This window comes from Echinops telfairi, unplaced genomic scaffold (assembly GCF_000313985.2).
Source record: "Echinops telfairi isolate 266 unplaced genomic scaffold, ASM31398v2 ScPeMD7_31;HRSCAF=116, whole genome shotgun sequence".
NCBI classification, from domain to species: Eukaryota; Metazoa; Chordata; class Mammalia; order Afrosoricida; family Tenrecidae; genus Echinops; species Echinops telfairi.
The window spans coordinates 14992924-15016433 of NW_022103928.1; the positions used below are offsets into that span (position 1 = coordinate 14992924).

Here is a 23510-nt window from a genome sequence, read left to right on the forward strand (position 1 = left end):
GAAAAGAAACACGGGAAGACATCATATTAATGGTATAGGAGCCCAGGGCTGATTTGTTCTGGACCTAGTGTTAAAGACTTACATGATGATGAGTTCTGTGGGTTCTCTTTTTACCTCCCCTGAGCTCTGGTGGCCTAGTGGGTTACAAGTTGGGCTCCAATCTACAAGGTCAGCAGTTTGAAACCACTAGCCACTTAATGGGCTAGTATAAAGAGTGTAAAGAGTGACAGTCTTGGAAACCCACAGGAGCAGTTCTACCCTGTCCTATGGGATCACGATGAGTCAGCATGGACTCGATGCTAGTGAGTTTGCATTTTCAGAATTAACCAGGCTGGGTGCTAAAGAAGGCTGCAACCTGGAAACATCAGTGGGAACTAACAATACAAACAGGCCTCAACCAAAGCCTGCGCCCTCCAGCTGAAGGACCAATAAAAGGCAAGCCAATAAGACAGACAACTTTGAGGCAATGACTGCTCTATTATAGCCAGATAACACCAAAAATACTGTGCCTCCAATCCTACCAATGCCAGGAAAAGTGAAATGAGGAGTCCAGACGTTCACCTGACAATTACTAGGCCACCAAGCCCCCCTCCCATTTGTCTGACAGCAGACAAATCCTAAGGGGCTAGACCTTTCACTATTGCCAAATGCTTACAGACACTGCTTCCCCACCCCTGTTCCCGTAGGAACTGTGCAGAATAGTGAAGAACTTTCTTTGAAAGTTTCCAGCCCCTTACCCTCTCTCACTGGCCTGGTGTCAGAGGAAATTTAAAGGAGATCAGGACATTCATCACCTCACAGTGGTGGTTTCTGGGGAAAGGTGATGAGACACTCATGCCACTGATAGTCAAGGTGCAATCCATGAAAGCCTCCTGGGGACACCCCCCCTCCCAGGTCTAGCAATTACCAGGAGCTCCTTCCTTCCATGGATGTCTATAAAGGCTTAGGGAGGAACCTGACCTTTGACCCCCACCCGGCAGGAATAAAGTGGCATTTCCTTTTACCCTGCCACAACCATACCAGAGGAAGACAGAGAACATGAAATGTTCAGATATGCTCGGGATTCCCATAACTTCAAAGCAAGAACCAGGAAAGTTCCAAAGTGAATGAAAAACAAACAAACAAAAAAACAATAGATGCTAATCAGGATGACAAGATGTAAGAATGTTCAGATGGTGTCCAGGAGCCATCGTAGCAATGCTCAATGAGCAAATGCAAGCAGGTTTGAAACAAATGAACAGTAGAAAACTTGAGGATATACAGAACGTTGCAACAAAGAAATGGAAGATACAAAAAGAGAACCAGATAGAAAATCCTAAACTGAGAAATGCACTAATTGAGGTGAGTATCTCCGTGGAAGGGTTCAACAGCAAAATAGAGGGGAGAGAGAAAAGAGTCCATGAACCTGAAGCTAGATCATAGAGATGACCCCATCTGAACTACAGAGAGAACATTGATTGGGGGCTGGGGTGGGGCTGGGAATGAGGAGAGCTTATAGAGCAAGCCGTTCCATTTTCTTAAATGAGCCAAAGACATGAACGGTTTACTAAAGAGGACACACAGATGGCAACTAAAATGTATCCCGAGCAGTGAATGCTGCGTTCCACCTCCAACAGTCTGAAAAATCGCTTCATTGGCATGTACGTCATATATCATACAATTTAATTTTTAATCATATCAAGAAGAGTTGTGCAGTTGTCACCACAATCAATTTCAGGACATTTTCTTCTCGTTCTCACTGTTGTTACTTCCCCCCTTTCGCCATAACCTCCCCAGCCATGCCCCTAGGCAAGTATTAATCCAGTTCCTGTCTCTATAGATTTATCTAGCCTGAGTACAGAAAGTCATACAAAACACAAGCAGGAACAAGAAAGCAAGTGCGCACACACACAGACCAAGGAACAATAATGCAGCAAAACAGAGAAAAACCTCACTGGAAAATAATGAAGAAACTATTAAAAATTGAAATAACTTTAAAATAAGTCAAACGGGAGGTGAAATGATCAAGCTGCTAACTTTGCAGTTAGTAGTCCAGTGCTTACTCAAGTCAACAGGGAGATCAAATGATCAAGTATTACACGTAAGCGAACTACACCTACCATTGCTCTCTTGGATACCACAGCTGTTCACATACTCGGACTATAGTCCGAGAGAACTCACTGGAGATTTAATCCCTGCAAGCAGCTTTAGGCTTCTTCGACATTTTTTTTTCAATTCAAACAAATTTCTTGTTTGTAGTCAGAACGTCTTGACTTGCCCCATCTCCTAATCTTGTGGAGAGTGGATCAAGGACTGAGGTAGACCTTTGTCTCAGATGTTTAAAAACATGTCTAATATCACTAACCATTCCCAAAGCCAAACACACTTCCATGGAGGTGACCCTAGAGGGTTTCTGAGACTGTAAATCTTTTTCGGACCAGATAGCTTCATCTTTCTCCTGCAGAGCAGCCTGTGGGTTTGCACTGCTGATCTTGTAGTTAGTGGTCCAGTGTTTACCTGACAGTACCACTGGGGCTCCTTTCATTGGCCCTTTGAGAGATGCCAACTCAGATCAAAATGAAATGCCACTGCGCACCTATTAGAATGGCTCAAAGTTGTGGCAACGCTAGCTAATGGTAAGGATGTAGTGAAACCAAATCACTTTTATATTATTATTGAAATGGAAAATGATAGATCATTTTTAAAAACAGCCTGGCTAGTTCTTAAAAAGCTGAACATGGTTTCAATGGCAAATATTAGAACAAACAGCTAAACATGCAGATGTCACGCAACCTGATATTTGCACATTTGATTAGTTATCTCAGAGAAACGAAGGTTTAGGTTGACCAAAAAGATTTGTACATGAATGTCATAACAGACGTATTCATAATAGCTCCCAAATTGGAGACGGCACAGATAATCCTTGAAGAATACACATGATGGATACTCCTTATCAATAAAAATAATAATCATTGTTACACAGCAACTGGGATGAATCTTCAGAGAATGATGCTATATGAACAGGAACAATCCCTAAAGGTTACATACTGTAAAATGACAGAATTAGAAGAAGAAAGATTAATGGTTCCCATGACCTGAAGCAAGAGCTCGGGGACTAGCTTAGGAAGGACAGGGTGTCCAGTATGAACCTGCAACACAGGAGATCTTTGCAGTAAAGGAATTGCTCTGTACCTTGACTGTATCACTCTCCTTATTGAGAGACCGTACTGCAGTTTTATGTTACTGTTAGTGGAAGGCGTTCTTGTGGGTCAGTGGTTACTTACTCAGCTGTGAACCAGAGGTAAGCAACTTGAACCCACTAGTGACTGTTCTGGAGAAAGATGTGAGTCTATTTTCATAAAAATTAAAAAACAACAAAATCCTCTGCCGTGGAGTCATTTTTGGCTCATAGCAACTCGATATCTGGTTTCCCAAAGCTCTAACTCTTTCCAAAAGCACATCACCTCATTTCTCTATTGAGGAGAAGGCTGGTAGCTTTGAACTGTTGACCTTCCAGTTAGCAGTGGAAAGCGTACCCAACAATTCCACCAAGATCACAGCCTTGGAAATCCTATGGGGCAGTTGTACTCTGTCCTGTACGGTCTTAATCAGTCTGGATAGATTCATGGGTACCCATATTCCTGGAACCTGGGTAAAGGGCATGTGGATGTTTACTCTTTGTTATAACTGAATGTGTATCTACAATTGAATTTAACAGAAAATTTTTTCTTTTAAATTATGCATAATCCTCCTAGAGATCATCATATAGGTCCTAGTAACAAGTTCTCTAGATTACCAGCAGGAGGGTTCTTGGACAGATTTCTTGACCCTCAGTTTTATCATCTGTCAAATGAACTAATAATTTTAATACTAATAAATTTCTTATAGATTACTGTAAGGATTTTAAGAAGTGGAATTTAGAGACAAAAAATAGTAAAGCAACCTTTGTAGGAGTGCCTACACAATCTACATTCACCAATAGATAACAATAGGGGTGGTTGTTACTGTATCTCCATTTTGTTTTGTTTCCTTCTACACAATTGAGATGACAAGTATATACATTTGCCCATACTGTCTTTTTCATTTAGGCTACTTTTTGTTGACAATAAGATTTTCACATAGAATATTCTTAGAGTGTTAATATATGTGTGTGCATATATATGTATATGTTATGCCTAAACTTCAAGAGTCCCTATAGTGTGCAAATGGTTAAGCCCTTGGCTGACTGAAAGGTTGGCAGTTCAAACACACCCAGAAGTGCCTCTGAAGAAAGCCAGGACAATCTGTTTCTGAAAGATCACAGCTTGGATATCCCTATGGAAAAGGGTTTTCTCCATGCATAGATTGGCCACATGGAGATACCCTGAGTTAATTTGGACTTCATGGCAACTAACAATAACTACTGAAACTTTAAAAGAGGAAAAACAAAATAAAAGAAAATAAATTTTTTCCCTAGCAAATTTCTTGGTTTTTGTTTTGGTATTTCACCAAAATCACTTGACTTGTAGTTTCTTGCCCTACTGACTTGGCTTGCACAAAGCCCTCTGGGGACTCAGACAAAACTTTGCTCCAGAGTCTTGATCTGCTGTGGAAGCACAGAAGCCGCATTCTTCCCATCCTTCTCTCAACCTTTGTAACATGACTGAAGGTCAATGTGCTGGGTAATGTTTCTGCCTACTCTCAAGCCTTCAACGACCCAAGTGTCTGCTGCAATATTTAGTCTGGAGGTAGACTGTACCCTTCAGAAAGCCGTTAGATGACACAGTGAGCTTCTCCAAGCATTTTTTGGGCCAGGGCCAATTTATCATAGGTAATTTTGGGTTGCCCATACTATGTCTAAGGCATCATTTAGGATGCTGTGAGTAATGACATGTATTAGGAGCTCTGAACCACTTGGGTGAATTGCGGTAGTTTCACACTGTCTTCAGAAGTCTTAGATAACACAGCGAGTGAACTAGCAGACACCTGTGAATTCCAGCATCCCGATAGAAGTCATTGGCAAATATAAAATAAATTGAAGTTTACTCCTCAGCAAATTTTTGTTCTCCACGATGTAGATAAGGGGCCTAACTTTGCGCTCACTGTGCAAAAATAAAAGTGGTGTTACATTTAGAGCTGATAGAAATGAGCTGACTATATTAGATAAGTAAAGATCCGAGTTAAGATCGTTCACGAGTCCTTTCATAAGTCCAGGCCTGGGCTCTGAGCTCTGCTCTGTGTCTGTCTGCTTTGGGAAAACACAAGAACTTTTGTTGAGGAGCAAACGTATGAGCGCGTTCTTCTGACTTTGAGCTTGTTGTTTGTGTGTGCTGCGGTTATTTTTTTCTCCTATAGCAACAAATTTCTCGTTTCTGTTTCTAATTTGCAGCCATAACACTAAAACAACATCTTGGCTAGACCCTCGGTGCCTGAGCAAGCAGCAGAAGCCTCTGGAAGAGTGTGAAGACGATGGTAAGGACCAAGGAAGGTATTGGGTTACTCAAGGAGGGGCCAGTTCTCGAGTATGAGGAGAGCGTTGCCAGGTTTTAAGGTTTCTGGAAGTTGAAATCCAAGAGTGAGTGTGTTGCAGATACAGCGACATCTGAAGAATTGTCAACAGAACAGCTCCTCGAAACAGCAAGGCAGAGGCCAATAAATATCTCCATCAAAACAGACCTTTGCACAGCCAGCAACTGTTGAGATGGGGAATTTGGAGAAGATGCTGAAAGTTCCTTAAGGAAACCGAAATTCTCTGGCCTCTTAATCTATTGACCCTTGATCCTATGTTATATAATTCTTAAGGGGGAAAATATCAAAGCACTTTTCTTGACCTCTGCATATTTCTTAATTCTTAAGATTTTTCCAGTATGAGGTAGATCTTGACTTGTTTGGTTTGGGAATCTATATAATTCAGAGAACACCCTAAATCTCTAAGAAGCAATCTAAACCCGCCCAGCTGCTCGATGAGAGAAGCACGGGAAGATCTGCTTTGCAAGATCACCACGAGCAGTCCCCACGGGGCCATTCTGCTTGTCGCTCGGGCCCTGTGAATCCAGACGGACTCAGGGGCGCCTGACAGCTACTGCGCACTTCTCTCCAAATGCCTTTCCAAACAGCTGCCATGTGATCCACAGCTCCACCCGGAACGGACTGTAAGGGTTACTGTTGCGAAAGTTTATGTCAAGAAATTAAAATTTCTAACTACTTCTCCAAAGTGGGAAAAAACCCAAAGACAAACTGTGTTCCTTTTCGGTACACCTTAATCTATCCACGTTCCACAGAAAGTACTGTTTTACAGAGATGAATTAGAAGGGAAATGGTTTGCTTTCCCACTAATTTTTCAATTCTGGCATTTGAATTAGTAGTATAATTATTGTATACATATTTTACTACAAGATAGATAACTTTATTAATAATGTGTACCATGGTACAGAATTATTGCATATATAAACTTGAGTTTTATTTCAAAATGCATGCTAGTATTTTAAAAGCATGATGCTATTGAGACTTTGTGCTCCAAGACCCTTCTGCGATGCATGGCTGTGAGCTACAGTCAATGAGTATAGAATTGCAGCGTTCCATTAGCAGATTGGCTGCAAGTGGCAACACAAAGCCTGCTGAGGTGGAAGGGATAACAGAAACATGTGTCATTGGGCTGTTTTGGTCCTAATTCTGAAGAACAGATATGGTCAGCACTCTTATTTTGAATTATGTGGGGCTAGTAGACTGTTCTGGCTATTAAAATAATCTTTAGTATATAGCATGAAAATGGCCAATTTCAAAAAGATCAGAACATACATAAAATACAATAAACTCTAAAATTCACAGAACAGAATGTAATCTATTTGGTGCCTGGTGATTTTTAAAGACAATTTAGGTTCTCTTAATAACTTAAGGTCTTCAATGTCAGTATTCATTCTACTTACACTGAGAAGGCACGGAAATGCCTATTAATGTAATTGTGTAGATGATCGAAAACTACAGTAGCTTTTACTGAGAAAAACTGTGAGTGGAATTTAAAAACCTTGTGTGGAATCACTTGAGGTTTTTCTTATGAAATCCAGTAATTTTTAGCGCTTAGAATTCTTGGCATTTCTGCTCATGTTATTCCACTAGAATAAGTATGTATTCTGTGAGAAGAGGAATGCCAATCGCAGTCAGTTTTGTAGTTGTCTCTCTAACACGAGGACTTACATGTTCTGTTTCTCTGAGAAATCACATGTGCATGTCTCTTGGAATATAAGCAGTCTCACTATCAAGCCAGTCTGCACCCCTCTATGACAGGATCAGTTCACATGCCTGCTTTCCCTGTGAAATTAAACAAAGCTTTCTTCTGTCATTTTTATACCATGGTAAAATATCGAATAGTGTTATTGGTCACAATATTGTTCTTGTGTTTCTGTGTATTCTCTGTAGACCAATAGACACCTGAAATGTAATCATGCGGCCATCATACTCATTATTATAACGGCTTTCTACTTTCTATTTCCTATTTGAAAAATGAAGAACCAGTTTGAGATTTGGGTTTTCAGTGTAGAACTCGTTTTGTCGTTATTACATATCTGTTCTGATTAAAGGCCTTTAATCTTGCCTGCAATCTCCAAGCCAATATTTTAGTCTGTTGTGTTGTCTCAAAGACACTTCAAATTCAATCTGATTAAAAGCAAATTAATGATTCTTTCCTCCTCAAAACCGATTTATCTCCAAGTGTTCCCTTTTTCATGTTCCCAGTTGACACTAAATTCATATTTACTGAAGGAGTCTGATGAGCCGTAGTGATGTAGTGGTAAATGTTAAACTGATAATCACAAAGTCAACAGTTCAAAGCCCCCAGCTGCTCCTTGAGAGAAAGGTGAGGCTTTCTACTCCAGTAAAGAGTTACAATCTTGGAAAGTGCAGGGACAGTTCTACCTTGCCCTATAGGGTCACTCTGAGTCTAAATCTACTCGATAGCACTGAGTTGAGTTTTTAAGGGTCCCCTTTGATCTGTCACCTGTCTTCATACCCATTCCTAACCATCAAGAACCAAATTCATTTTACCTCCTAAATAGGGAACCATTTTACCTCCTAAAAGTGGAACCAGTCCACTTTTTTCTCATGATGTTTACCAGGCGAGTCCAGATCACACTCATCCCTCCTTTGGACTTTTGCCCACTCTCATTTTTTTTTTTAACACTGATACCAAGCAATGGTTTTGAAATGTAAATGGGATTCTATGAGCCCTGGTCACCCCCATAAATCCCACGGATCTCTGGTCTGCTCAGCCTGAGTGCCAAGTCTTTCAGTTGCCTCTAAGCCCTGTGTGGTCTGGCCTCTTTCCCCCACTCTCACTGGGCTCTACACCCCCACCCATCTTCCCTGAGATGAGTCGTTCCTGCCGAGAACACTCTTCTCTTTCCCAGTTAGTGGCCCGATGCCTTCTTTGTATCGAGTATGTTCTCAGCGCTTCAGATGCCTCAGTGAAGACCGGTGGACAGGAAGCTCTGCCATTTTAATCAGTTCCCTCCAAAAAACTTTTGGATATGTTGTATATCTCCTTCAGAATATGATAAATCAGGGACGTTTCCCCCTTCCTTGCCTTTAGATATGGCTAGATCATTTTACTATATGTTATAATCTAGCGAATGATTCACAGTTTATTTAGGGTTATTTATGTGAGTTTTGGACCTTCTCCATCTGATCTTGCCCATTTTTCAATCTGTACGGATCACAGTGATTGGTACATAGCAGATCTCAATTAAATATATATATATATATGTATATAGAAGAAAAAAACTCCCAAAATGTTATTAAGTAAAAGTCTAATGGGCCACTTCATGAAAAATTATATGCAAGTCAGATTTCTTTGATAAGAAGCAGGGCTCATTTCAAAACTTACTATTTGCAATTGGATACTATTTAACTCAAGAATTTAAAGGGTGTGTATATGTGGCCATTTTGGTTACCAAAGGCAAAGATTGATGGATTCATTCATTTGCTAAAAGTTCAGCGAATACTAATCAAGTCTCAGGCAAAGCAGTGAGCACTGGATATTCAGCAATAGCGAAAAATAGTCCTAATCCTTGAGATTGTGGAGTTTATGTGACAGTGACTTGCTCTGTAGTTGGGAGAAGCTTTTTTGTATTTATTGTGTCCTGTCCAGTATTCTCTTTGAAGGGATAATTTAATATCTTACTGACAGTGGAAAGAAGCTGAAAATGGAAAGGATATTGACTTGGCTTGCTCACCAAAGTCATTGATAATATTCTCATTCAAATACTTTTGAGCTGTTTCATTTAAAAGTCGAATGCCAAAATGAAACCCACTTCCATTCAAGTCAATTCTGACTCATGACAACCCTATAGGACATGATAGACCTGCCCCTATTTGCTTCCCAGACTATAACTCTTCACGGGGGTAGAAAACCAATACAGAATCAGTCAGTTCTGCCTCCCGCTGCGCCTTCAGGGCAGTCCTTGTTGGAATTCACCCATGACCTTGATAAACATCACCAGGACATAAGTTCATCTTTCTAGTATCCTTTTGTTTTCATTTGTTCTTATTAAAAGATCATTTGATTGGGGGCTCTTTACAGCTCTTATAACAATTCCTTCCTCAATTGTATCAAGCATGTTTGTACATATGTTGCCATCATTATTTTCTGGACATTTACTTTTTATTGTCTAGCTCCTTTTGAAATACATCGAAGTGCCTTCCTTTAATGGCGCACATTTCAATTTAACCTCCCTTGCTGGAGTGTAGTGGGTTACACATTAGGCTGCTAGCTAAAAGGTCAGCAGTTTGAAACTACCAGCTGCACTATGGGAGAAAAATGAAGGTTTCAGACCTACAGGGCAGCTCTACCCTGCCCTATCAGTTCACTGTGAGTCAACATCGACTTGAAGGCAATGGGTTTGTTGTTGTTGTTGTTGTTGTTTTGGTTCCATTCTTCAGGCAGCAGAATCAGTTCTACATTAAATAATGCTTTAATTGTGAGTATAATTGCCTCACTGATTAGAGGATTATTGAAGAAGGTAAAAGAACTAATATTGAGAAGCTTAAGAGCTCTGTTTGCTTGAAATAGGTTTATCATAAATGACTTCCCACTTAAGAATCTTGAAACCACAAAGGTATTTGTCATCTTTTACCACCAATCAAACCTTCTTTTGATATGCAAGGAAATGAGCCCTATAATTATTTTGCCAATACTAGCTCTTACCATGTTGTGATTTACACTGAGGTCACAAATTTACTAACCATGGCAGTGAACTAAGCCACAATGCAGGTAAGGACAAATGAAAGTGATGTGTTTGCTGCTTTGTGTCTGTGGGGAATTTCTTCCTTGGTGCGGGTGTCTGAATGTCTCTCTCTTTTCTGTCTCATTCCTGCTCTTCCTTTGGAGAAGAAGGGGTACACACCGAGGAGCTGGACAGTGAACTAGGTAAACCTCCCAGCTGCTGCCGCATGACTTGCTCTGCATGGATTTGTCTTCAGTGAATTGCTTACTCCCTCTTTCTCCTTAGTTTGCGCTTCTCCAATTATGCTCGTCATTCCAGCCCGTTTACGAAAGGTCAACCTTAAGACCCAGGTGTCCGACAGCAGGCAGCACGCAGAATTGTAATGAATTGTATCTCCCAAGAAGTGTGCGTGACTTGAGCCCAAAAGAGAGCAAATGAACAATAATAGGTGGTTTTACAAATGAGGGTTAGATCAGAATTGAGGACAGGCTTGCGGTGTCCCTACAACTTTCCTTATTTGTCCCTAATTTCCCTATGTGCCTAGTATTTGACACTTGTCTAGATGGGTGATACCCAAAACAACAACAACAAATAACGAAGGAAAACCAACCAAAAGATTAAAGGCAGGATTATTGTAGTAGTCGCAATAATAGAGTCATTCCAATAGTTACTAATGCTTGCTGTGGTGGTGCTTGGAAGGCATGTGTTCCAGGTGTTGCCTTGCCACTATTTTGACTGGCTTGAGAAGTGGATACTGTGCTGCTTTGTGACATTTTGCTTAGGGCGTGTGTGTGAATATAAATCAAGTATTGACTACTCGAATTATTGCAGTTCTGAAGTAATTTACATTACCAGATAACGCCAGACTCTTTTATCTTTCCTGTTGGAATATATTGAATTATGTTTCCTGATAAATTAGCTGCTTTATGTTCAACTTGGAGCAATATTAAAATTAATTTGCATTCCATCTGATGCAAATTGAGGGCTAGATGGAGAAGTGCAAGTTTCCGCTGAATTCAGATGAGAGCCTTGGCTGGTTGACCATAGTATTTATGTTAAATAGGAGATCATCGCTATGAATAGAATGGTCCTAAAATTATTGACTTTGCCTATTTTGAGATTCCCTTAAGAACTGAAAATCTGAATGTATTTTAATTCCGATTCTTGTTTTCATTTTTATGTAGATAATCACAATGGACTGAGTCGGAACATGATAGAATTGAGCTCGTTTTTTCTTAAAGTTTACAACATATCCTACTATAATTGAAGGCTATGATAGCACGATGGTCAGTAACTATTGACTGATTGCTTTTAAAGATATTTTACAAGTTGTCGTTATGGTCCTTGTAAAAATGACTTACGTTTTACCCGACACAGTAGCTCAATTTGAGACCGGTTTTATTAGGAAAGCATCCATATCAGTTCAGTGATATTAGGCAAGTAATCAAAATAGACACCATTTGGTTTTCCAAACACACAATGAATGGCGTGTTCATTTTGTTAAACCACTTTAAACTAGTCTTTTTTTAAAATTAAATACTTTTATCGGGGTTCGTGCATCTCTTATCACAATCCATACATTCATCCATTGTGTCAAGCACATTTAAACTAGTCTTGACATGTGAATCATGTGTGCAGGTGACCCTGTGCCTGTTAGTGGCTCGTGGAGGGACGCCACTTACTCATGAATGCAGCCTTATGAAAGAGGCAATGTTGAAAGGGTGGGGAAAGCATCTGTATTGTTTCCCTTGTAACTGTCAACTGGGAAACATTCCTTTGCTGCCAGAGACTCTAAAACAAATGAGTTTTAAAGGCCACACCAGATCCCTCCTCAATGCCATAGCCATTGGTTGGATGAGTGAAGTTATCTCTGAGGTTGTATCAGGTTGCCTGGCTTTAAAGCCTGTCTTTCCCACTTAATAGTTCTATGTCTTTAGGCAAGTTATCTGATCTCTCTTAGCTTTGCTTTCTTTATTTACAGAGGCTAGCCAGAACAGTAGTTCCTGTGATACTTTTGGGGAGATTGAATGAGTGTCTTAATATCCGTCCTTGTAACTACTATGTTATTGTTATTACTGGTTTTAATACTTATCAATTCATACCCTCTTAATGGAATTTCAGGGCTCCCCTGCTCTCCTGTTTTCCCTCTAATACAGGAAAGGAAGAATCTATTCCATGCTATAGAAATATCTCAAATGTGTTAACTAAGTAGGATAGAGATATGACCCTTCAGTTTTGCCTACACATGGCTATCACATACCCAGTGGCTCCCATAGAAATATACTATCTGTGTTAGACAGGGTTCTCTAGAGAGATAAAACCAAATTCCTGATAATATATTTATTTATAAAGATAATTAGATATATAATGAGGAATGAACTGTTAAATCATATACAGATAAATATACAATACAAGAAATAAACAGTTAAATTAAAAAGCACTATAAATGGCTTAGTGCAACTCAAATCCATGAGAGAAAGTTGAGAGACTAGTAGTCCTTCAAGTCTCTGTCTGATGCCAGATCTTCCTCTATTTGTAGAGAGAGCTAGGCTATGTCAGCACAGCAGCTAATCATAAGGCAGGTCACCAACTGCCAGTCCCCAGCTCCAGAGAAGTCTTAAAGGGACCTCAACTTATAGCAACACAGTTCACAGGCTAGGCGTCCCACATGCAGTGTAGCCTTTAAATTGAGGCACAGAACAAGCAAGGCAGCCGCACACTGGTCCGATGATCACAGAGCGAGAGACAAGAAAGGCAAGGCTCACCAAGCGATCCATCTCTCCGCCCCTCAGTCAATCCCACCTACGTTTATCAGCCAGGCTGGCACCATAAACTGTCTCACTATCTTTCCGTTGCATCATTCTTACATTCTCTTGGAAAGCTTGTAGGCCATTTTCTTAATAGGAAGGTCTTAATTTCAAACAATAGAAACTTCAGATTTTCTGTGAACAAGGCAATTCCAGATGTGACAGCAAAACCCACTCTATCATCTCTCTGAGAGGTGTGGGTGGTTGGCTTGGGTGTTGGACACAGAGCATTTGATCGTAGAGTTGTCATTTCTGAGCTGTGTTGTTTGAGCTGGGTCAGTAGCTCTGCGTTGCCCTTTTGGTCTGCCCTGCATCGAGAAGCACTGGCACAGCCTCCTTCTGGGATCACAGAACGCGGATGCGGTGGGACCAGTGAGCAGAGGTAAACGCAGGGCAGAGTTCCCCTCCCAACTGAAACGAAGCCGCCATCTTCAAGCTCTACTCTAATCTCGTTGTGTGACTGTTGGCACAAATCTGTGGGCTGACAAATCTCTTTTGAAAAGTATTGAGAACACTTGACTGCTCGCTTTTTGCTTCTGTGGTGACAGAATAATACAGCCTGAGATTTTGGGGTTTCAGGAGGAGTGAACATACAGGCCATATAAATCTGCCTTATGCCTTCTGCCCTTTTAACCATTGCCATTTCTGGCAAATGCTTCTATGTGTTGGGTGCTGCACGTATGTTTTAGAGCATCCTCATTTTACTCACACCTGACCTTTGAGGAAAATCAACGTGGTAGATGTGCTTCAGAGAACCCGTGCCACAAAGTGAGCCAAGGCTTAATCCCAGACCTTGGCAACCCCCAAAATGATTCTTATTTATCTTACTGCCATCTGGTGGTTTCCAACCCATGGCAACGCTGTAGGGCACGGTAGAACTAACCTTGTGGGTTTCTGAGAATGTAGTGTTTCTATAAGAGCACAAAGCCTCCACTTTCTCCAGTGGGGCGACTGGTGGTCTTGAACTGCTGACCTTGTGGTTAGCAGCCCTGTGTGTAACCACTATGCCACCAGGGCTCCTAAAAGAGTTCTGGTCACCAGTAATATCAGTGATATTTTTGTCTATTGCCTAGAATTAGGAAAGTGGCTTTTCAGTTGACTTCAGAGACTTTAGTAAACAAAATGCTCATATAATGAATGACACTCCGGAGCCCGGGGAACACAGCAGTCACTCCTGGTTAACCCACTAGCCACTCTGCAGGAAAAGGAAAACATATCAGTCTAGCTCTGTAGAGGTGATAGTCTGGGAAGCCTATGGGGCCGGTCCACACTGTCCTACAGAACCACTATGAATTGGAATCCACTTGGCAGCAATGGGTTAATTATTTCCTAGGCTTAAGTTTTTTCTCCCATTTTGGTTTTGTTTTTTTTTTAGAACTAAATGGCAAATTCTAGGACAAACATCTTTTTAAAATTGATGACCTACTTCTATTTTAAGCATTAGGAGGCTAATTCCTATTATTAAGATAATCACCACATTGGAAATAAGGAATCTATCTTTCCCACTGAAAGTGAGCGTTAACTTGAAATTTCAACTGGAAATTTTTTGGAGTTTACTAATCTCTTGCAGAAGATGGAAATGTTAAAATCTACAAAGGTCTTCAGAAATACCAGTTGACCGGTTCCATTTTCCAATTCTAGAATTGTAACTTATGATCTACATACCTGAAAACAGCTCAATGGCAATTTTCTTGTGTGCACCCTCCATGCATATACCACAGAGCACTCACCTTGAGTCGTTTAAAAGTCGCTTTGGACAGTGATCTCTGAGTGTCTTTGTGTCCCGGTGCCGAACACACTCTTGGGCAAAGAATACTAGTGTTGTGTGCCGTCCTGTCAATTCCAACTCATCGCGAGCTGTCTGTACCACAGAACGAAACACTTCCTGATCTTGGCCCACCCTCACAATGGCTGCTGTGCTTCAGCCCGAACAGTTGCAGCCCCGGGGTCCGTCCATCTCCAGGATACTTGTCCCCTCTTTCTTGTCCCCTCTACTCGACCACGCGGATGTTGTTCTCCAGAGGCTGGTCCTTCAGGAAAAGCTTTTCAAGTTAATCATTGAGGAAATCACCTCTCCATATTGCCCCTGTTTCACCTAGAGATGATCAAGGAAATAGTTAGACAGCAGGAGGTTGGGTTCTCTTAGATGCGAGGTGGCTCCCTCACAGTCACCCACTCTTTCCCCAGATGCCTGAACCCACAGAGGACTGTGAACAACAACAACATTTTAATGTTCAATTTCACAACCGTTGGAAATATTTTCCTGGTTTACTTCATTTAAGTGATAATTTCCAGCTTTCAAATGGGAAACTTTTACAGGCATTTGACTTGCTTTGGTCCCTAGCCCTCAGTGTATTAAAGGGACAGGTTGTATCAACCTCTGCAAATTGGACTTGTAGCTTGTCTCCCAGAATCCAAATAGTTTCTCTGTGTCCCAGTGCCCAACTCACTTTTAGGCAAAGAATGCTATTGTGTGCCTTCAAGTCAATTCCACCTTCTAGGTGTTTTTGTTTGTTTGTTTGTTTTTTGTTGTGTTTTTAAATTGCAGAAAAGAGGGGGAAACCTCTTTCATTGTTTGCAAACAAGGACCGTGTAGAGGAAAAACCATGAAACTTGAACAAAACACAAACTTGGAGGAACTAGTTTGTGTGAGTTGGTGTGTCTGTTTCAATCTGGAGCTGTGTGTGGCATCTGTTGAGTCTTGTGAGCTGCTGAAATGGTCATTATTTGAACCTGGTGACCACATGAATCTTTGATTTATAAAAGAATCTAGCAACTTAAAAAAATAAGTTATATTTTAAGTGTTTGTCCCATTTCTGTTAAGTTGGGCTTAGAGGCTACTTCTAGGAATAATAATTGATTTTAGAACATGGCAAAGTCCAAGTTGGCCTTAATTCCATATCTGAGAAGCCTTCAAAAAGTTCATGGAAAAATCCCATGATCTTTCCATTCCATTTGTCCATGACCTTGTTGAAGATCCCTGTCATAGAAAGGAGACATTTACATTAAATTGCACGTACTTCGGACATGTCCCTGGAGAAGGACATTGTGTCTGTTTATAAAGTGGCACAGCGAGAAGAAAGAGATGGACTGGCACAGTGGCTGTACCGATGGGCTCAAACATTGGAAGAATTGTGAGGCTGGCACAGAACCGGGCAGTGTTTCCTTCTGTTTCACGTAGGGTCACTATGAGTTGAGACCGACTGGATGGCATCTAACAACAATAACAGGTGCTGCTGTGCCAGAAAGGACTACTTAATGACACGGTGCCCATCCTTTTTTTTTTTTAATCAACTACAGTAACCTACTGCATTATTGCTGCAACAGAACTCCCTGTTTGTTACCTGGATATGTTCCTAGCCTATTGTAGGAAACCTTACAAAATAGAAGTCCAACAGAAGCATGGTTGAGTTTCTAGAAAGGCATGTGCATATCCCACTGCCCTTCTAGCAAAGCCAGGCGCCGTGAGAGCAGAAGCTGTGCCTGCTAGGGCCAAGGGGCTGGGCTGGGCGATATGAGTCCTGATGGAGCCATGCATTTCCAAGTCCACCACCACATAGACATGCCCATTGACTAGAAGCCAGGAGGAAGTTGGGTGCAAAATTGACCCGTTCCATGGTGAGCAAAGCACCACTGTTGTATTAAAAATGAAAAGAAACGTTCTTTTCCATCCTCAAGTTATTTATTTCTGATTGTTTAGTAAGGTTGGCAAGAAAGAAAATGAGAAACTATAAATATTTAAAAATAGGAACGAGGCATTTCAAGGTGAATTTTAACGCAATTTCCATTAAAACCTAATTTAATAGTTGACTTAGAATGAAGGTATCAGGAGCTACATTTTGCTTTCTTGCATAAAATAATAGATCGAGCATTGCTCTCCACAGAGGAAAACGCTATTTGGCTGAATAAAAATAACACACATTTTTGTTGTTGTTGTTAGTATACACATTTCTATTTGGCTCTACGTCCTTTTCTTTTCACAAGTCTTTATACATAGCTCTGTTTTAGGAAACTCACAGGCTCAGGGGCACTCCACACTTCTTGTTCTAAATATAGTTTTGTTTTTCAGAACTGCCAGCTGGTTGGGAAAAGATTGAAGACCCTGTCTATGGTATCTACTATGTAGAGTAAGTACTCCTGAGCAGCCAAATGTTTGTAATTTCTCTGTAACTATGCACATCTATGCTGTACAGGGTTTATGATCCCCATAAAGTATTGATGCTAAATAACAGTAAGAATAGCAATGTAGTATTACCTTAATGGGTGGGGGGCGTTGGTGGTTCTAGGGTAGAGTCCCACATTCCAGGTAGGAAACCCGAGTTAGATTCCTGGCCATTGCTCCTCAGATGCAGGCTCCCCCAGTCTGCCAGTGGAAGCTGTGTGTGGTGGTGATGGAGAGCAGAGGACCAGGCAGGGCTCATCCCACTGTGTGTGCCATCTCTACAACTTCATGGCAGCAAAGAACAACAGCAACAAGATTCATTCTTTCATGGGGAAAAAGTATATATTAAAATGTATATTCAGGAACTCTGAGGATAGCAAATTCATGACGGACAGATTGGCATCTATTTTGTTTGCCACTGTTTTACCAAGGTATATGGCAGCTTCTTAAAAGTATTAGTTGAATAAATGAATGGATGAGAAAACCCAAAGTTCACTAGAACAAGCGAGTAGGGTGTGTTTCTCTTCAGGAGGAAACCCATTTGACCTACTTTTTCCCTGCGCAAGCCTGAACTTCTTATATTTACTTATTTATCCATTTGGCAATTCTAAGAGGATCAGGAAGATTGGAATCATGTATGAATTGTTATCAACATTAAGAAGTTGTAAGAGTTTTCATGCCTTCTTACAAGCTGCCTAACTGCAACGTCAGCAGTTCAAACCCACCAGCCACACCGAAAGATGAGGCTATCTGCTCCCATAAAGAGTTATAGCCTCAGCAACCCTATATGAGAAGGTCCCTGTGAGTCAGAATCGACTTAACAGCAGTGGGTGTGAGTACACTTCCCTTGCCTGTGGTTGATGCCTGACACCATCAAGCCCTCTTTCCCGTGTGCCTCTGTCTGGCATTGCAATGGCCTGCAGCTCATTGTTTCATCAGAACTCCAGGCGAGAGTTCTCACCTTCCTGTGGAAGAACTTGATTTGTCACCAGCCAGTTCACCTCACATGCAGCCAACACCCAACCGTCAGTGGAAACTTGCACGTTGCTATGATACTGAACAGGTTAAGGGGAGTTTCTAGACTAAGCCTGTCTGGAAGAAAGACCAGTTGATCTACTTCTGACAATCAGCCCCAGAAAACCCTATAGATCCTATGACTTGCTTCCCATAGTGTGTGAGGTCACCCTCAGTCCAGGGCCAATGTGACAGCAGGTAACTGCATCAGCAGTCTATTGATAGAGTGATGTTGCAAGAAAAAAACCCTGAAAAACTGAAGAGGTGAAACATTGGAAACCATATATGATTTCCTCTGAGAAAGATGAGAAACAACTAATGTCCTTTGACAGAAAAAGATGCTACGTGATTATTCTTTGTCCATAATCACACCTGGCACAACGAAGCTAACGGGGCTGCTTCTTCTCACCCATGCAGTAGAAATGAAGAGGCACTCGCTTCATACCCGGCTGATGTGAACATGTGATACCAAAATGCAGTGCACATAAAATGCTCCACATCTTACTGTAAAAAAGAATGAGTTCTATACAGCAGGCATCCTTGGCCAATACTAACATTGCTTCCTCTGTGCATAGCAAGGATTGGTGGTCTGGGGCCTCCACGGGGAAGGCTCAGTCATTTCTCTCACCTCCACGAGAGACATTTCCATCATGATCCACAGATCGCTCTTCTCAGAGGGGTCTGGCCTCTTTGGGGTATATCTTGAGTTCTCTCTCAGCTATTTTGTGCATCAGGAGGAGGAAGGAATAAGTGATACCAATTTTGCTAGGTGAAGTGGCATGGCAGGCTGGGCAAGGTCTTATCTTACTCCATGAGGGGGTACCCCTCTCCCAAAACAGAAAAAAGCTCTGCTGGGCAGAGCATTTATCGTATGCATTTTTTCCACTGGGTGAGCATCAAGAACTGCGTTCTGAGTTAGTGCACCCAGCGCCGTCACCTGGGAAGGTTCTCTCTGGTCACAGTGAATTTTTTTCATAAAAGAAGTTTTGCTTGAACCTTGTATTTTGTAATGGCCAATTTAAGAGAGCAGTGTGCAGCTGTGAAATTTTGTTTCCTGCTTGGGAAAAATAAAACAGAAACGGTTGTGATGTTGAACACAGCTTACAAGGACAGCGTTACAAGGGAAAAACTCAAGTGTGTCAGTGGTTTTCTCATTTCAAAAAGGTGAAATGTCGGTTGATGACAAACCTCATCCTGAACGTCTATTAACTTCTTGAAAGGATGAAAATGTTGACTTGTAGTGCATTTGGAGTTCATTACACCAGGTTAGACTGTTAACAAGCTTTCTATTTAGAGGTTCTGAAAAGATAGCATAAGAGTGTGTGACAAAAAAGACCTTATTTGTGGCAGATGGGGCACTGGTTTTGCCACCACAACAATTAACCTGCTAATGCAGCCATCTCAGTGAGACAATTTTTGGCCAAAAACAGCATGCCTCTCTTGCCAAATGCACATGACTCAGCAGACCTTGTTCAGTACAACTTCTTTTTGTTTCCACGAATGAAGTGGTACATGAAAGGACAGATTTCAAAAAGTAGAAGAGGTGAAGAAAGAACAAGGAGGGTGCTGTCAGCCATCCAAACAGATAAGTTTGAAAAATGTTTGTAAAATTGGAATCTCAGATTTGACAGATGTATTATGTGTAATGGAGAGTACTTTGAAGGTTTTGTATGAAAAATAATAACCTTAAATACATAGCTTTGGGGGTAAAAAATTCTGGGTTTCTTTGGGAATACACACACATATGTATATATTTATTACTGCAACTTGTTTACATGCATATGTATGTACATGTATGGTATGCTGTATATGTGTATATAAATATACAGTGAAATCCATGATACCATGACAGCCAGAACTCAATGAGACTGCCCCATTTGTTTTTGTGGGTCTCACAAGTTGCCCACCTTTGACAGGGTGAAGTCTGACCAATTTTCTGTCACTCTCTATGCGTGAAAAAAGGTTGGCGTGTTCTTTTCCTGATAGGTTTCTGCCCTACAGGTTTACAGGTCTCTACTTTCTTGGGTCTTACTGGTATATATGCAAACACATGTTATGGTATACATATAAGGTGCATTGTGTATGTACACACATATAATGTATATGCATTCGTAAATACAGTGAAACCTAGGAGAGCCGGAATACAAGGACTGCCTTTAAGAGTCCTCCCTGACAAACATCCACTGAGTTCTCTTTCTTGACAGTTTTCTGCTTTACATAAGCCCCAGCTTTCCCAGTTTTACTATATGTATATGTGTTTCATTTTTCTGTGGATTTATTTGGAAGCCCTGGTGGTGTTGTGGAATAAGCATTGCTAACTTTAGGGACAATGGTTCAAATCCACGAGACACTCTGTGGGAGAAAGATGAGGCTGTCTTCTCCTGTAAAGATTGACAGCCTTGGAATCATGTTATGGGGTTGGTATGAGTTGTAATCAACCCAGTGGCAGTGGTTCTGGTTCGTTGGGTTTTGTGGGTCTGTTGATTAAACAGCTGTCAGATGGTAGTGGAACCCGTTAATGTAATGGTATGGCTGAATGCATGTGCCACTGTGAAACCTGTTGTAGGAAAGTTGCATGGTTCTAAAATCATGTTATAGACAATGTCGTATCTCTATTAAAGTCTCCACTAATTTCATTTTTCAATAATCCTGTAACCCATGTCTTAATGAATTCAAAACTTCCCGTCAGGTGCAACCTTGCACACTTACAGAAAGTTGACAGTTAAATTCCTGGGATTTGAAACAGACCAAGCTGAGCATGCTTGTCTTTCTAGTGCTTGCTAGCTGTGATATGTTAGAAGAATTATTACCTAACTGCTCCAAAATTTACTTTCCTTATCCATAATATATGAATAGAAATAGGACCTGTCTCGTGGCATTTACTGAGGACTTTTGAGATCTAATGCCTGCAAACAGGTAGCACCATGAGCAGTCAGTATACGGAAGGTATTATTTTTATTTCCTCTCCTTAACTGCACATTGTGACAGAAGATGGCAAACATTTCAGACCACCAGTGTTGTTCATTTCTAATCACAGGACTTGGCGTGGCTGGCATTTCACTTGTGGGATGAAAGGTGTCCAAACTGAATATATTATTTGCCTTCCTCCCCAGCCACATCAACAGGAAGACGCAGTATGAGAATCCTGTTCTGGAAGCCAAACGGAAGAAGCAGTTGGAGCAGCAGCAGCAGCAGCAGCAGCCAGAAGGTTGGCTTTCCCCGCAGCGCTCTGAATGCTCGGGCTGGGTGCTGACACCCCCGTGTGGCCAGAGCTGGGCTTGAGGTGGTACAGCCTGAGGCGGCGCCTGGATGCCCAGAGAGGAGAAATGCACTGCTTCCGCTTCCGGGAGTGCCCCCTGGAGTTTCACAACACCTAAATTGGGGGGCTCAGTTCAAAGACACCCGAATTTCCATTTTAATTCAGAAAGTGGGGATTTTAAAAATTATAGTAAATTTATTTAAATTAATATTGAAATCACATAAGAACATGTTTATTTATTTTTTGCTTAAAATCTGAGTTTCTCAGTGCTAATACAAAAGAAATACCGCAAATGTGGCTTTAATGAGCACAGATTTATTTTCCTGTTTAAGGTGCCTATTGTTATCAAGTCAGTTCTGACTCCTACGAACATTATAGAGCAATAGAACTGCCCCTGTTGAGTTTCTGAGGCTATACATCTTTTTTTGTCGTTGTTTTAATCATTTTACTGGGGGCTCTGACAACTCTTACCACAATTCATCCATCCATCCATTGTGTTGAGCACATTTGTACATATGTTGCCAACATCATTTTCAAAACATTTTCTTTCTTCTTGAGCCCTTGATATCAGCTAATTCCCCCCACTCTCCCATCCTCCCTCCCTCAGGAACCCTTGATAATTTATAAATTACAATTTTTTTTCATGTCTTGTACCATCTGCTGTCTCCCTTCACCCACTTTTCTTTTGTCCGTCCCCCTGGGAGGGGATTTTATGTCGATCATTGTGATCAGTTCCCCTTTTCTTCCCCAACCTTCCCTTTACCCTCCTGGTATCACTACTCTCATTATTGATCCTGAGGGGTTTATCCGTCCTGGATTCCCTGTGTTTCTAGCTCTTATTTGTACCTGGGTACATGCTCTGAAGTAGCCGGATTTGTAAGGAGAATTGGGGTCATGCATGTGGGGGGAGGGCATTCAAGAACTTGAGGAAAGTTCTGTTTCATTGGTGCTACACTGTACCCTGACTGGTTCGTCTCTTCTGTGAGGGGGTATCCAATTGTCTACACATGGACTTTGGGTCTTCACTCTGCCTTCCCCCTCATTCACATCAATACGAATTTTTGTTCTGAGTCTTTGATGCTCGATACCTGATCCAATCGACCCTTCATGATCACACAGGCTGGTGTGCTTCTTCCATGTGGGCTTTCATGCTTCTGAGCTAGATGGCCGCTTGTTTACCTTCAATCCTCTAAGACCTCAGATGCTATATCTTTTGATAGCCAGCATCACCAGCTTTCTTCACCACATTTGTGTATGCACCCATTTTGTCTTCAGCTATCTTATCGAGAAGATGAGCATCACAGAATACCAGTTATTAAAACAGAGTATTCTTGTGTTGAGGGAGTACTTGAGTAGAGGCCCAATGTCTGTCTGCTACCTTAATACTTAACATATAAATATATGTACATAGATCTATGTCCCCATCGTCATATATAAATATATTTACATATGTACATACCTCTGTAAATGCCCTTTGCCTCCTAGTTCTTTCCTCTGTCTCCTTTTACTTAACTCTTGTCCCCAAATTGGGGGTTTTCAGCTTTATTTCTTTCATTGGACTGCAGGATGAGCTGATGGAGAAAGATCTCTCTTGTCTCAGCAGCCCTTGCACAGGTACCTGTATTGTACTGCCCATGAACTTGATTTCGCTTTCAGGAGCATTGCATGTAAGAGCCAGGGAAAGCTGGTGGTTTTTTATCATGTTTTCCAACTGACATATGGATTTACCCTCCACACACACACACACACACACACACACACACACACACACACACACACATATGAACATGAAGTTCTTCCCTGCTTTCTCAATTCGCTTCTCATGTGGACAGTTTCTAGGATTACAGGGGTATGTATATTATAATAAAAATAAGATCATACTACAATTGTTAGTCTGTGACCTGCTTTTTTAGCTTAAAATGCATTCCTAGCACATACTCTTATGTTGGTTGTTAGATTTACCTTATGATTTTTAATGACTGTAGGTAATGATCTGTTTTATAAATGCCTCAGCTTCAGTTACCCATATGTTAATAAACACCATAAAGTTTTCACTGTGGTCTTTTTTTAAATCATTTTATTAGGGGCTCATA

At 41.1% G+C, this 23510-nt stretch overlaps 1 protein-coding gene across 17 annotated transcripts in view; it reads left to right on the forward strand.

The window, feature by feature from the left end:
• Positions 1 to 23510, forward strand: part of MAGI1 (membrane associated guanylate kinase, WW and PDZ domain containing 1) — a 758591-nt gene that overhangs the window by 645751 nt on the left and 89330 nt on the right. For 9 of the 17 annotated variants that reach the window (XM_045289931.1, XM_045289933.1, XM_045289920.1 and 6 more), the window contains exons 6-9: positions 5348 to 5430; positions 10340 to 10378; positions 17052 to 17109; positions 21272 to 21366. In XM_045289931.1, the coding sequence (XP_045145866.1) occupies positions 5348 to 5430; positions 10340 to 10378; positions 17052 to 17109; positions 21272 to 21366 (275 nt within the window). The remainder of the gene's footprint in view (positions 1 to 5347; positions 5431 to 10339; positions 10379 to 17051; positions 17110 to 21271; positions 21367 to 23510) is intronic. The other 8 variants (XM_045289932.1, XM_045289935.1, XM_045289921.1 and 5 more) reach the window with 2 other exon arrangements.